At 40.6% G+C, this 15,864-nt stretch overlaps 1 protein-coding gene across 1 annotated transcript in view; it reads left to right on the forward strand.

Moving 5' to 3' along the window:
- Positions 1–8,079: 8,079 nt before the first annotated feature.
- CFP (complement factor properdin) overlaps positions 8,080–15,864 on the forward strand; it is a 28,230-nt gene continuing 20,445 nt past the window's right edge. Inside the window, exon 1 of the mRNA XM_083353133.1 lies at positions 8,080–8,173. Within this exon, the coding sequence (XP_083209259.1) occupies positions 8,092–8,173 (82 nt within the window). The 5' untranslated portion in view covers positions 8,080–8,091. The remainder of the gene's footprint in view (positions 8,174–15,864) is intronic.

Here is a 15,864-nt window from a genome sequence, read left to right on the forward strand (position 1 = left end):
TCATTTTCTAGTAGGATCTAGTCAGTTTTGCTTCCCTAGCCTAATGTTCAAGATTCCGGGGCCCACATAAAATACCAGGAGCCTTTAATATTAAATTGAGGAAGGGAGAGGAGAATAGAAAGACATGCAAGAGTTATTGTTCAGAGTTATACTGTAACTGCAGAAGAGGATTTGGACACGGTCCAATGGTCCAAATGAGAAATGACACAATGGCTACACTCTTCCTTATGACTACCTCCTGACAGCAAATGACATCAACACTTGGTGCCCTCCAGATGTCTTTGATCTCAATCCTTTTAATTCCTAGAGAGGAATAATTCCCAGCGTGCTATCTGAGAATCATTATCACTGAAGTCCAGCAGATCTTAAAGATCTCCGGATGAGGGAAGGTCGGGGTGGAATTTAATAAATAGAACACGCAGCTGAATCCTGAGGAGAAGGGCTTTGTTCTGAGGACGAAGTTGTGCTGTGTGTAAAAATAAAATAAAATAAAAAATCTGTCACAATCCGAGCTGGCAGGTAGAGCTATTGCACATCACTTTGAGTTTAACATGTGAAAGTGGAGACAATCATCATGTTTAATTGGAAGGCATGGAGTAAAAGTTGAACTTTTCCTTCAAATGCTAATAAAATAATCTAAAAACTCTTCCGCTATGGCCACATTGTCGCAGATCTCTCTTTCCATGGCTCTCTGGCTATAAAATGGGGAGTGATGGGGTGATGGAGAAAAACCCTGGATCTTCTCCATGTTTGTCAGCCCTTCGATATTTCAGTATAATTGGGAAATACTGAAGATACCAGAAGAACTACTGGTAGTCTATTACTGAAGGATGATACGATGACAGAATATTGGAAGCCTGACAAAGGCTTTCATTCCCCCATCGCTTATATCTAAGAGAATCTCTTATATTCAAGACAGGGCATTCTGAAGTTCTCTTCTCAGTTTACCTAATGAATTTCTTTTTCGTGGCCATTTCCATGCTTCTTTACAATGTTCCAGAGTTTCAATCTTTGCAGGAGTGGTTGTAATGGTCGGTGAGAATTTCATTCTGAGAGGCAGGCGGAGAAGGAAGAGGAGGAGGAGGAAGAGGAGGCACAGAGATGTGCTCTCAGATTTGTAAGATTTTGTTACTGTAAGGGCAGCGTTAGTACTCATGGTTAGTCCTTCTGATCTAGACTACCTCTAAGGGCTGACAATGGTTTTCCTCTGGACAGTGACTTCGTGCAACCCAGGAAGTATCCCAGCTTCCCGACTGAAACAATTTCCCCCACCCTGGCTGGTGACACAACTGTTCTTTGGCTAGCAAAGCAGTAGACAGCGCCAGCAGCTTTCACTGCCTCATACTTCCCACCATCTAAGCAACTATGCCAGGAGAAAAAGAAAAAAAAAAGGTTTTAGTTTTTCTTTGGACAGATGGCGATGATGTGTCTTTCAAATGCTTGGAATAGCCCTTTATGTACTAATATTCATGATTATCCTTTCCTGCCCCTCCATCAAATGACCTCAGCCTATACACAGTACAGTATGACTCAAAAACTCCATATCACGCTAATTTGGGCAGCTATCAGAAACACGGTTCTTGCTGTTGTTGTAACTTGTTCTCTGAGGAGGTAAGATTCTACAAATGGTTTATATTTCTCCAAGCCTTCTTTTTAACATTTCCTCTGTTACTTTCACATTTTGCCTTTCCCACAAAAAAAAATGGGTATGGCAATAAAATACACAAGAAAAACCCAATAAATACTGCATAGAAAACAGCAATCAAGCTGTCTAAAAACACATCAGTAAAGGCTTAACTAGAAATATCATCAAATAAGAAATTTAGGTGATTCACAAAGCGGCTTAAAACCCACAGAGATTTGAGGATTGGGGTTGTTTTGAACATGCCATTCCTAGTGAATGTGGTGAATTCGATGGTTTGCCATCTCCCTCTTGTGGACACCCATGGCAATTGTTGGCTCTGCTTTTTAAATACCGGTATATACTTTTTATCCCCTATTATGACTATGGTATATTATTCAAGTTGTGTATGCATTGTATAAAAATATTTCATGATATGTGCTGATTATTATTTTTTCACTCCTCAGACTACTTACTGCAGACAAAAAAGTCATTTGATAGGATTGAAATATCCACATAAGATATGATTTTCCATAGGAGCTGGTCTTCTAATCTATTTATACTAAAATGAAGGCTATTGCTAAGCACATTGGTTTGTGCTTAAATTGTAAGCCGCCCTGAGTCTTCGGAGAAGGGCGGGATATAAATGGGATTAAAATAAAAATAAATAAAAATAATAAATAAAAGCAGTCTGGGAGTTTTTTGTTGAAAAGAGGCATAAATATTTAGGTCTTCAAGCTTGGAAAAAGCCACTCTATTCTCTATTCCATTTTGCAATGGAGGTGAGAAATTCAACCTCAGTAATTATGATTTCTGATGAATGGTCTTAATAGAATAGAATAGAATAGAATAGAATAGAATAGAATAGAATAGAATAGAATAGAATAGAATAGAATAGAATAGAATAGCTTTTGTTCGGCCAACTGTGATTGGACACACAAAAGTATTTGTCTCCAATGCAGAAGCATTCAGTGTACATACAAACCAGACGTGAATGGCATAAAAAACCTGATTCATTGTCAGTAGACATTGTATTCATTTTTGTCTAATATCTCTGTGAATCATTGAAAGAAAAAAATCCTGGTTAAATCAGCCGATGGTGTCCCACAGATTTTGAATACATTTCTGGAGTAGACATGCATTTCTCTACAAATTGTGCAACTCTGCTTGCTATGCTGAGTCACCCATCCTTTAAAAGCAAAGAAGTAAGGATGACCTCCACAGGTACACAAAGATAAAAATTGTGTTCATTTATTTTTATTTTATTTATTTAATGATAAAAGTCTGGGCACCCTGTAGATGGCAGCACAGAGGGTGTTTTTTTTAAATGCCATACAGTGATCATCTGAAGTTATTCAGCTTAGTAGCCCTGAATGAATTGATAATTGGATTACAATGGATGATTGTGGGAATAATTGAACATACTAAAAAAGCCTAGCATGGAAGTAAGAGATCTTACAGCTAGGAGGGTTTTAGTTTTCCACTTTAAGGGATCTTTAACCCCATCTGTCATGCAAATTCATTTACAAATCTTCCAGGAAATCTGTCTTTTATTCAGGAAAAAGAAGGCAAACATTTTAAAATAGATTGAAAGTGTCATGAAGTACAGTATCTTTCCAGCTCCTCTCAGAGATCCAGAAAGGCCTGAGACATTGCTAGCCTTTGAAATTCATAGCCATAATTACGGGGGGGGGGGGGGGGAGAGGGAGAGAAGATCATTTTAAATGATACAATAATATTACAATGAATACTGGGAGACAACCAAGACAGATATCTTGCTTGCAACTGCACTTGGCATCTTTTAAAGGCCAGTAAGTTTGCAAACCTCCTTTTTTAACTGCATTTAAAAATTCATTCATTTTTTAAGGACATTAAATTCACAAATCTTATTTTCTAATCACTTTTACAAATTGCCGACTAGCCATCTTAAAGCTATAAGAGAACTTTAGAACAAGTTTAGCAAGTCATTAGATCAGTTTTATCTTCAACTCTGAAGAAAAGAAAAATTCATTATCAGCTTAGAAATGTAAATAATTTGAAATAAAGAACCAAAAGTCTCAATAAATTTGGAATATTGACTATATTATTTACTATAAGATTTTGGAATTAATTCTAAAAATAAATAGCTACTTGTTGGAAACAGATTTACAGTATGTTATTCTTAGCTATTGAAAAAGATACGTTATTTTATTATTTTAAAAACTGAACACTAGAGGGCACTAAAGACTCTAAGCAGAAGGGGGAAAAAAAGTCTGTTTTTAATGTCAGTTAATACAGGGAACTTACCAAATGATACAAAAAGTTATAATATAGGAAACATTAAAGAAGATCTTTGAAGAATGGAGCCAGAAATTAGTAACTACAAAATCAACACTGTCAGTATTAATATCTGATTCTCTGAATAAACTATGTCCAAAAGATATTAATGAAGGAATATCAGATGTAGAACAAATGTTATTTAATAAGAAAAGATAAAGTACTGAAATTAGAACTACAAATGATTGGCCAAGAGAAAGACTCGAATAAGTGTTTCTTTACCAGATATGCAAAATAAACTGACTGAAGTTTTAAAAATTACAAGGGAAATAGAAACGATACACCAATAGAATGATCTGAAAAATGCTTTCTTACTGGATTTGCAAAAGCCTTGTTAAAACCTTGAAGAATCCCAGGTGATGGGATAAAAAAGAATTGAAGAGAAATCAAATCACATGACAATATTTGATTGAATTAAAGATTAAGATTGTTAGAAATTAAAGGAAGGAATATAAGGTTGGTTTATTTGATCAAGGTTAAAATAAGAATTTTGTCCTGCAAAGTTGTAGCCACCCTTTATAGACTTTTGTTGACAGCAGAAATTGAAAAGTTGTTGATTTATAGATTGGCTGATAGATAAGGGATGGGAAAGGGATCAAGAGATATCGGTTTGTAACTTTATAGGGGCAAAGAGTTACTACATTTGTTTATAGTTCTTGTGATGAAGGTTAGAAGCCACTCCTTTATGTATTTTTTCCAGAATCTTGTAAAGCAGAAAAGCAAATTAAATAAAAGGGGTGGGTGGGTGGGGAAGAATTACCAAGTTGTGGGCTGTCAAAGAAAAGCCTCTTAAAAGAACTGAGAGTTCTTTGTCTTGACTGGGCCCTGGCAGTGATGGGTATCACCCCACCAACATTTGGGCAGTGAATTATTCAGGGGGATTGAAACTCTGCACCAGGCAGCCTGTATGCCGGAAGCTTAGGAAGGCCACTTTGTATAATGCAATATGCACGAAAGGGTATGAAAGACGCCTACTTCAGGTGAAACAACTAAGGCCAGCCTTCTCTAGGCCATATCTCCAAATGTCTTGTATCAACTCTCATCAACACCAGTGAGCGCAGCAATATTCATAGATTGTAGCTATTGTGGCTCAAAATATTGGAAGGCCATTGCTGTGCGATCCACTTGGCTATTCCATTACAGTCCTGAGGAAATGCTTTTAATTTTAACATAGGATCCCCTTTTCTTCCCCATTTTTGTCTCCCTCTGGAGCAGCAACTCTTTCTCCCAGGTGACCATAGCTCTATGAGTTTATTTACGAGCCAGGATTCTTTTACCCTCTGTTATTTAGTTTTCTGTATCTTGAATACCCATTCCTGATAAAGAAGCTGAATTTCTATTGTGGTTTCTGGGAATAGCTGAGCGGCACTGGTTTTACCACTTGCCTCTTCATTATGCAACATGAGGAAATAAAAGAGGGAAGCCAAGCCTTTTTTCAAAAAGTTAAGAGGGTGACAGATTTAACCGCTCTTTGCCCGAATGGAAAATAATGGGGGCATGTTATTGCTCCTAGCAAATTCACTTATTAATTATTTTGATTTTTCCATATATTATATTTCCATATTAAGGACTGGAATCCCTGTTCCAGTTCTGTATGCTCTTTTTCCACATCAAAGCCACCCAGGGACATTGCAACCCAGTATGCAAATTGTGTGCCGCCCAAGGGTGTTATGTGGGAGGGCCCAAGTTTAAAACAATAAATAATGACCGAGTCTGCATGTACACAATTGGATATTTTTTTTCCAAAAAATATTTTGATTGGTGGGCAAGAGTGCACGTGCGTGGCTGGAATATTTCAAACATATTTCGGGTGGATGTTAAGTGGAATTCTTCAGAAAGATGCTTTGTGTGCCATTTGTGATCATCCCAGTTGGCTTCTGACAAGCATGGGGGAAAGCCGGATTTGTTTAGCAAACACAATTTGCTTAACTAGAGTGATTTGCCTAACAACCATGGCAAAAAGGTGGTAAAATTGGACATCTCACTTAAAAAACACCATGCTTAGCAATGGAAATTTTAGTCCCAACTGTGGTTGTAAATTGTAGTCAGACCTCTGATTTGTAGGAAAAGCAATCCAGAGAATTGCTATGGCAGACAACAGATCTCTTTCACGAGGCTGCTGTAGTTGTATCCTTAACCCAGCCTTATTTTTCAGATCTTACCAAATATATTATCTTCAAACTGTATAGACCAGGGCTTCCCAACTTGGATCAGACAACAGTTCTCGCCATCATAACTTCCAACTCTCCACTCAGGAATTGACTAGGAATAACAGAATGACAGAGTTGGAAGGGACTTTGAAGGTCTTCTAGTCTAACCCCATACTCAAGCAGGACACCCTATACCATTCCAGACAAGTGGCTGTCCAGTCTCTTCTTAAAAGCCTCCAGTGATGGAGCACATACAACTTCTGAAGGCAAACTGTTCCATCGCTTCCACTTAGTAAATGTGGTCTTACTAAGGCTTTACAAAGTGATAATAATGCTACACTTGATATTGATTCCATCCCTCTATTAATTGGCTCTTTTGGCTGCTGCTGCACACTGCTGGCTCATACTTAAGTGATTGTCCACTAAGACAGAAAAGATCCCTCTCACAGTTACTACTACCGGTATTGAGCAAGGTTTCACCGATACATTTGGCTTTTCTTGCCTAAGTGTAAGACCTTACTTTTCCCTACACTGAATTTTATTTTGTTGGATAGGGCCCAGTGTTCACGTCTGTTGAGATCCATCATGATCTTCAGCCTGTCTTCTGTGGTGTTGGCTATTCCTGCCAGTTGAGTGTTGTCTGCAGATCTGATGAGTTCCCCTTCTATTTGCTATTTTGCTGCCTCTTTAGAGAGAAAGGTACTTCAAGGGGCAAGGAAAGGAGGGAAGAGAGGGAGGATTTATCCCACTCCTATCTTGGGGTAGGGGAAAAAAAATAGAAGTAAACTACTACTTCAGAACTGAAAAACTGTTGGTAGCAACCAGGGTCACTTGGCATAGAAAATACTGTCCATTTGCTGCCATATAATGGTTCCCTTAATCTGTGCAGTCCACTCTTAAGCCATATAAGCTGCTGCCAGATTCACTGTGGCTGATTTACCTTCTGCATTCAAAGATGGTGATGTCTGCAGGCTCTGAGACCAAACTTCACCTGGGAGGAGCTTCTACTCAAAGACGGAGCCAACACAAATGTGACGGGAGAAAAACAAGTGTGTTGCAATTATGAAGATATAAGGTCAGCATGAAACTTCCTCTTAATGTTACCAAGAATTCTTACACTTAGTAAAATTATTAATACGGGCTGCATGTCTTTTCCCCTCCCACTCATATATGCATTGTACATTTTCTTTTTCATAAGAAATAATCTTTTGGGCAAAAAACACAATATTTTCTTTTGCCAAAATATAAAACAGGGACAATAGTAAAAATGCTGAGGTAACTTTATTTCCCTTCGTATGTCAGCGTCAGATACTTCATCAGGAAGCTAAATTTCTGTTAGTTGACAAATTCTAAGCAAGTCAGGGATGTAAAACCCTTCCTGTCCATATCTAAGGACTGGCGGATTTCTGTTAATGGCAGAGAGGAACCTTCCAGATGGAAAGTTTAAAAAATACCGCGTAAAATGGGACAGTGACTTCATCTTTCCATCATTAACGGATTCTTCTTTTTTGGGGGAAAAATAGATGGAAGAAGCAATGGGAAAGTAAGAAGGGTCTCACATGGAGGACAATGACATTTTGACGCTCTGTAAAATGTTGTGAAAGAGGCAGTACGATGGTATAATTGAGGTCTCCTGTGGAAGCCCTGATTTGTGGGGCATTTAAAGATCAGCCAGACTAATTACAGCAGTTTGGGGTTGATCAGAGTAGAAGTTTCATGGGGGGGGGCAGAGAGGCTATTTCCTGTTACTGCATTCTAGAACATTGATGATCTTATATACTGTGCAGGCACTGTTTCCCTCTGTGGACACACACCAGAACTCCCTTGCAATATCCCTGCAAACTGTCCACTGTCCCTGGCCAGGACTGGCCCTGCCCCTTGCTATAGAGGCTTCCCAAAAGAGAGATCTTAAAACCTCAGGATGTTCCCACCTACCAGGGTGGAGTCACACCCTTGCTGCTCATTTAAAAGCCTTTCCACTGTTCTCATGCTTCCCTTGAGCTCATGATGGGGACTCTGGGGTGGAAGAGGCTGCAGTTCCTCCTGATAGTATGCTGGTTTCTCGTGAGCCTGGAAGTTCCTACAGGTAAAAGGGGAGAGGGAATTGAGGTCAGGGGAAGGGTTTTCATTTTTCCCACCCGTGCACCTGTGACCTGTATCTTTAACAACACAGTCAGAAATTAAGCCCCTTGCCCTATTCTTTTCCATCCTTGGGGGAAAAACTTTATATCTATGTACCACCAACTAACAGACACACAAATTTATTGTCATCGACCAGTAAACAAATCCAAGTTTTAAAAAGCGGCAGCCCCAAGGACACTTTGCACTGGTTACTTAGTTTTCAGTTGCCACAGCAGAACTGGTGTACTTTGGATTAGTTCCACGGAAGGGAGGGCTTCAGCTAGGCTTTCTTCCTGTACAGCTCCTGCCTGATATGCACCTGTTAAGTAGAGGGAGAAAGGAAAGGAAAGGAAAGGTTTATGTGGGGTGAGTGCTTGGTGCTCTCTGAGCTTGGTTGTTTTCTTGCAGGTGTTTCATTACCAAGCTAGGTAACATCATCAATGCTAGAGAGGTGCTGCTGTTACCTAGTTTGGGTGATTAAATGCTTGCAAGGAAACAAGCAAGCTCAGAGAGCACCAAGGACCCCTCCTTTCCAGTGGTGTAGCGTGGGGGGTGCAGGGGGGGCCACCGCACCGGGCACAACATCTGGGGGGGGCGCTCGCACTCACAGCTCTCTGCCCCTGCCTGGCTCACTCACTCTCTCTCACTGCAGTGCTGGCTGTGCGAATCCGATCCGAGCCGCCGGGTCGCCGCCCACTGTGGAGGGGTGTGTGCCAGGCGTGCGGTGCGGTGCGGAGAGAGAGCGAGGGACTATCTGGGGGAGGGACAGTGCAGCGGCCGGGTGCTTGCCCCGGGTGCTGACAACCCACGCTACGCCACTGCTCCTTTCAACCCTGATCTAAAAAAAATATATATGCTCCTTTAAAGATTTATCTATAGCCCACCTTTATTATGTTTATAAATAATGAAGCTATGTTATTTTCTCCATGACAACAACCAGGTAGACTGGGTGGAGAGGGACTGGCCCAAAGTCACCCAGCTCGCTTTCGTGCCTAAAAGCAGGATTAGAACTCAGGGCCTCCTGGTTTCTAGCCTGATGCCTTAACCCCTAAACCAAACTGGCTCTCTGCTTGAAGTAGAATGCTTTTCGGAGGATAACTTAAGCCTGCAGGAATGAAGCTTTGGCTAAAAACCACAGTGGAAAATATTTTTGTGGAACTTGAGATGTCACCTCCGATTTCTTCCCACGGATATATTGACTCTTTTTAAATCTCTTAAGAAATTGGATTAATACCTGGTTTTAGGTGAGAATGATTGCTGCCCAGGCAGAATCGATGCAAAACCTCTTTAGAAGTACTGATAGTTATTTAAATATCTATGTTTAGTGTGGGATGTGGTGGCTCAGTGGGTTAGGACGCTGAGCTTGTCGATCAGAAGGTCGGCAGTTTGGCAGGTTGAATCCCGAGTGCCGCGTAGCAGAGTGAGCGCCTGTTACTCGTCCCAGCTTCTGCCAACCTAGCAGTTCGAAAGCACGTAAAAATGCAAGTAGAAAAATAGGGACCACTACGGTGGGAAGGTAACAGCGTTCCGTGCGCCTTTGGCGTCTAGTCATGCCGGCCACCTGACCACGGAGACGTCCTCGGACAAGCGCTGGCTCTTCGGCTTTGAAACGGAGATGAGCACTGGCCCCTAGAGTCGGAAACGAATAGCACGCATGTGCGGGGGAACTTTTACCTTTTTACTTTTTATGTTTAGTGTAAAAAAATCTGTAAGACAATCGTATCAGTTGTTTTAGAGTGCTGTATCTGCACAGGAGCTGAAACTGAAAAATAAGACAAATTATTATTATCTGAAACATCTAGAATTGTAGCCAAACTTTATACTATTAGCAGTGGCAATTAGACTTTCTGAACTTGGCTACTTGCCTAGGGATGCTTAGCTGAGGCATAAATATTTTTTTTTTAACAAACACACATGTTACACACTTTTTTTGCTTTTTAATTTTTTTTGTGTGGTCTGTGATCATTGTGATCTATATTTTAATAGGCTAAAAGTAACAGCTGTGGAAGAGTTTAGACAATATTAAGAAAGGCTTTTGTCTGTGAATGGAAACCTCCTTATATAATGTCATTTTTTAATGTGATATTTATTGAAAGTTTTTGGAAAAGGAAGATAAAAACTAATAGAAACCAATATAAAGTAAGAACAAGAAAAGAAAAAGAAATAAACGAGAAAGCTAAAAAAGTATAAGAAAGGGAGAAAAAAAGTAAAATAAAATAGGAAACGGTACAAAGAAGTAGTTTCTGATTTTATAGCAGTTATAAGTACAATCCTTACCACTTTCTATAGAGTAATGGTCTCCAGCCTTGGCAACTTTATGATTTGTGGACTTCAACTCCCAGAATTCCTCAGCAGCCATGCTGGCTGAGGAATTCTGGGAGTTGAAGTCCAGAAGTGCTAACATTATCAAGGTTGGAGACCCCTGCTATAGAGAGACGATTGAAAGCATCCTAACCTATCGTATTGCCTTTCTGGTTGGTTTGGAAGCATTATTGCTTCTGACAGGAAGGCTGTGCAAAGAGTGAGGAGGGGGTTAGAAAGGATTATTGGAAGTTCAATTTCTTCTATCAGGACATGGCATATAAACGCTGCTTGACCAGGTCTGTAGTATTGTCAGGGACTCTCTGTGATCAGTTTTCATGGTTGCCTTCTGGGAGGAGGCTGTTATAGATTCCACAACAGCTTTGTTCCATATAGTATTAACCTTGTTAACTTTCAAGACTCTTTTTTCCACTATGTATTCAAAATGGACTGTGATTAATATAAGCTTGGGTGTCATTTCTGTATAACTTGGCATTTTTGGTGCTGCTGCTGCTATTATATTATTATTGTTATCTTGGGGTGATGACATTGTTTGGTGGGTGGCATTCCTTCTTTCAAGAGCGGAGCATTGGAATTTCATTTTAATTTGTGCTGTTGTGTTTACTGGTCAATGACAATAAATCTTATCTTAATTGTAAATTTTATCTCTTACTCTGGGGTTACAAATTACTTCTTTCTATCCTGTCTAATCATCAAACCGTAAACCATAAGGTCATTTTTCCTGGGATTAGGTATGCTTCGTAATTCCTGCCAGTCAATATTCCTTGGCTGATGGTGTTATATTTCGGGTTCGGACGAGCAGGAAAGACGCCAGGCAGATGAGTACAGAAGAATAGTTGCTTTATTCATAACTTTAACTGTACTAAGGGTTAGGGGTATCCATGCAGTCTTTATATAGTCTCCCATAGTCTGAACAACCAATCAGATTGAGCCCATCATTCCCGCCAAGTTGACTGCAGCCTGGACTGGAAAGTCCCATCTGTGTTGCTGGAGAACCGTTAGCTTTCCAGCGTACACGTGATAAGGTCTTCCCAAAAGCTCAATACATAACAGATGGGATCCAGAGCATGCCTAGCCGACTGACCAAATTGGATGGGGAGAAACAACTAGGAGAAGTTGGTCCCTGAGGTAACCCAGTCCCAAGCCATGAAGGGCTTTAAAGAAGACAACCGGCACCCAGAAGCACATTGGCAACCAATTCAACTAAAACAAAATGGTGTGCCATGTGCCAAGTATCTGACACCATTTACTATCCATCAATTTTGCATCAATTGGAGTTTCCAAATGCTCTTCAGGGGCAGCCCCATGTAGAGCAGGTTGCTATTATCTAGATGGCAAGTCACGAGGGCATGAGTGACAGCAAAACCAGGAATGGCCACAACTGACACGCAAACAAAAGGTGTGCAAAATCCCTCTTAGCCGTGGCTACTACTTGCTCTTCCAGTAGAAGCTGTAAGTCCAAGAGAAACCCCAGACTGTGCACCAGTGCCACGCCATTGAGGAGCAAAGGTGGAAAAACCTTGACACTGGAAGGTTTAAATACCCAGACCTCCACAGTCTTACTTGGGTTGATCCAAAGCCCATTGTGCCCCATCCAGGCCCCATGCAGCCTCCAGGTACTGGGACAGGACATCCACAGCATCGCTCAGGCAGCTGGGGTGGCAATAGAAAGTTGGATACAATTAGCATACTGATCTCTCTAAACCAGGGGTAGGCAACCTTGGCTCTTTTATGACTTGTGGACTTCAACTCCCAGAATTCCTGAGCCAGCATGGCTCAGCTTGGAAACTCTCCCTTTCCCCTCAGATATGGCTGGCTCAGGAATTCTGGGAGTTGAAGTCCACGAGTCATAAAAGAGCCAAGGTTGCCTCCCCTGCTCTAAACCGTCGAAACACCTCACCCAGCAACCTCATGTAGGTTTTAAATAAGAAAGAGGACCGAACCCTGCAGCACCCCACAAAGAAGGAGCTGTGGTCTGGACATCCTCCTACACCAACAGCAGCTGGAATTGACTTAAGAGAAAGGAAGAGAACCAGCACAACACAGTGTCACCAGTGGTGGGATTCGGCTGGTTCGCACCAGTTCGGCAGAACCAGTAGCTAATTTTTTGTTGCCCAGGCCCAGAATGGACTTCCGGAAGTGGCAGCCACACAGGCAACTGGTTGTTCACATATTTGAATCCCACCACTGGGTGTCACCCACCCCCAACTTCCAAAACTGCTTCAGAAGGATACCATGATCAATGGTACTGAAGGCCATTGAGAGGTCAAGAAGAACAAGGATGGATGCAGTACCCCTAACCTGCTCTCCAAGAATGTCATCCAAGAATGTCATGAGTGCTGTCTCAATCCATACCCTGGCCTGAATCCTGTTTATTTCATTCAAAATAGCCTGCATTTTTCTTGATTTTTCTAATTTTGCTATCATGTTATACAAACTAACCTCTCATTACTTGCATCCCAAACCATTCTTAAATTAATACATTTACATAAACTTTTTTTTGACTTTTAATTTCTTTTTACAATCCTCCACCATTGCTTCTATTCTATGCCAACATTTTATTTAGTCTCCAACTAAAAGAATTAGATTTTCTTATCTAAACCAAACTCATGGGATTATGATCTGAAAAACTCTTTGGTAATATCTCAATTTTAGAAACCTTAGTAGCCAAATTCTTTGAAGTTCAAATTATGTCTTTTATTGAAAAGGATTTATGTCTTTCAGGAAAATAGGTATTTTCTCTTAAACTGCCATTTTTCTGTCTCCATATATCAACCAGCTCTATGTTGTCCATCAAAAATAATAATAATAATAATAATAATAATAATAATAATAATAATAATAACAACAACAACAACAACAACAACAACAACAACAACAACAACAATAATAATAATGACAATAACAAAGATAATAATAATAATAATAATAATAATAATCATCATCATCATCATCATCATCATCATCATCATCATCATCATCTTTTGATAATTTGCCTAGAGTAACCTTAATATTTTCCTCAGAATTTCTGTCCAGTTGTGGGAAATTGCTACACCCCAATTCCCTATCCAACATTTGTATAATGTTAGATAGAACTGTAGGATTTCATGTTAATTGGAAAGGCTCTCCAGTCAGTTCAACTAATACAATTGGTAGAAGTCTGGCAACTCACTCTGCTGTGCTCTCAACATTTATCTATTTTAAAGGTTAGTTAAAGGTTATTTAATCTAATTCTATATTGGGTAATTTTATTATTTATCGGGTTTACAGTTTATGAGGAGCAGCACAATGGCTCAGCGGTTAAGATGCTGGGCTTGTCAGCTAAAAAGCCAATAGCCCGGGTTTGGGACTGAGCACCACATGGATGGGCTGAATTCCATTACTTGCCCCAGCTCCTGCTCACCTAGCAGTTTGAAAGCAAGCAAATGTGAGTAGATAAATAGGTACCACTTCAGTGGGGAGAATGACCGCAGAAGGCTCTTCGGAGAGCGCTGGCTCACAGCCTTGAAATCGAGATGAGCGCTGCACCCTATAGTTGGCAACAATTAGTAGAGTAAAATCCACAGGTACTCCTTTCTTTTCCTTTCCTTACAGTATATACCACTGGAGCCAACAGAAATTACTCTTGGCAATAAATAGTACAATACGCTGTGAAGTTCTTAGGAATATTTATTTTTTGATTGCAGCATTAGCATATAGCTTTCCAGCAAACAAATCGTAAGTAGTTAAAGTAAGGATATCATAATGATAAAAATTACAATCCAAGCCCATTATTTGAACATTATCTGTTTTTTGAACATTATTTGTAGAAGAAAGTCCAATTAACAGAAAATAAAAAGAGATAAGTGAGTGTGTTGTGTTGATAAGGAATTACAAACTTCTGAGAATATAAAAACCTGGTGTAAAAGTGTAAACTTCCTGCTTTTGATTCAGAAATATATATTTCCCATGTTGCTTTTTTTATTGAATGCAAGCTCTCCACTTTATTGTCTGTCTTATCAGGCAACTGTGGACAACGTAGAATTAGGATTTATAAATTGTACTCTGGAGCTGCCTTCCATAAATCCCACCTTGAGATCTTTACCATCAGAAATAAAATAAAGCATGATGACATTTTTTTATGTTTACTACAGCAGAAGGTTTCATAGATCAATGTCCACTTCCTTAGGCACATGAAATGTTACCCTTGCTCAGCTGACAAGGGGAAGGGGAACAACATTGCAGCATTGCAGAGACATATGTAAAAAGCGCAGTTGGTGAGCATTCATTAAAACTGAAACTTTATAGCTATCAAATGCCTAATCACTGAAGGAATGAGGGCAACTATGCTTCTGCTAAGAAGACTCTAATCTGCCTCAGGCAGGTGGAGAAGGAAAGATAGAGGACAAGGAGCACAGCTCTTCTGGTCCATGGAGTAGTTTGGACCAGTTGAGACAAGCCATCATTTAAATCCCCCAAAGTACTCAGAGCTGTTGCTATCTTAATATCTTCTGGGAAATTAAAAAAGTTCAGCAGTTCGAGACGATGGTGATAACTGGAGGATAGGGAGCAGTAATGTAGACTTTCCCTTCAGAAGTTCTCCTTAGACGCGTGGTGGTGAACCTATGGCACGGGTGCACAGGTGGCATGCAGAGCCCTCTCTGTGGGCACGCACGCCATCGGCCCAGTCCTAGGCCTTCAGCTGGGTTTTATAAAACCTTTTCACTTTAGGCCTCCCCCGCCGCGTGCAAAAAAAAAAGGTTCAATCAATCAATTTCAACTTCTCGCGGGGAAAAAAAAAGATCTTGCAAAGTTGGAATTGATTGATTGAACTTTTTAGTTCCACCCAGTCTGCTGTTACCACCGCAGCCATGCCCACCCAATGGGCCACGGCCACCCAATGGGCCACGCCCACCCGGCACCTGATGATACATAAGTGGGTTTTGGGTTGCAGTTTGGGCACTCGGTCTCTAAAAGGTTCGCCACCACTGTCCTAGAACCCTCTTTTGCTTGGAGAACAGAATGGGTTCTGCCCTTTGGCCTTCCAGTGGCTCGCATGGCAGTTTTTCAGCCCTTAGATCAGCTTGTAGGACACCATCCCATCACCAGAATAGGCAGAAAATTCAACAGCAGTCAAGCTGGCTCCCAAATGAGTAGGTTTTTATATCGTCTTCTGCAACTATACCCCTTGAGTCTACTCCTTCATTCATAAGAAATCTGGCCTCTCGGTTTGGTGAAGCAAAATGCAAGGCCTTGGGTTATTCTCCACACTGATAATCTGGGTGTCTATGGAGAGCAAGTTCCAATCTGGCTCACACACCGGGACCTGAGAGGTTTTGCCTTCCGAGCTTTCGG

The sequence above is a fragment of the Vipera ursinii genome (assembly GCF_947247035.1).
Source record: "Vipera ursinii genome assembly, chromosome: 2".
In the NCBI taxonomy this organism is placed as follows: domain Eukaryota; kingdom Metazoa; phylum Chordata; class Lepidosauria; order Squamata; family Viperidae; genus Vipera; species Vipera ursinii.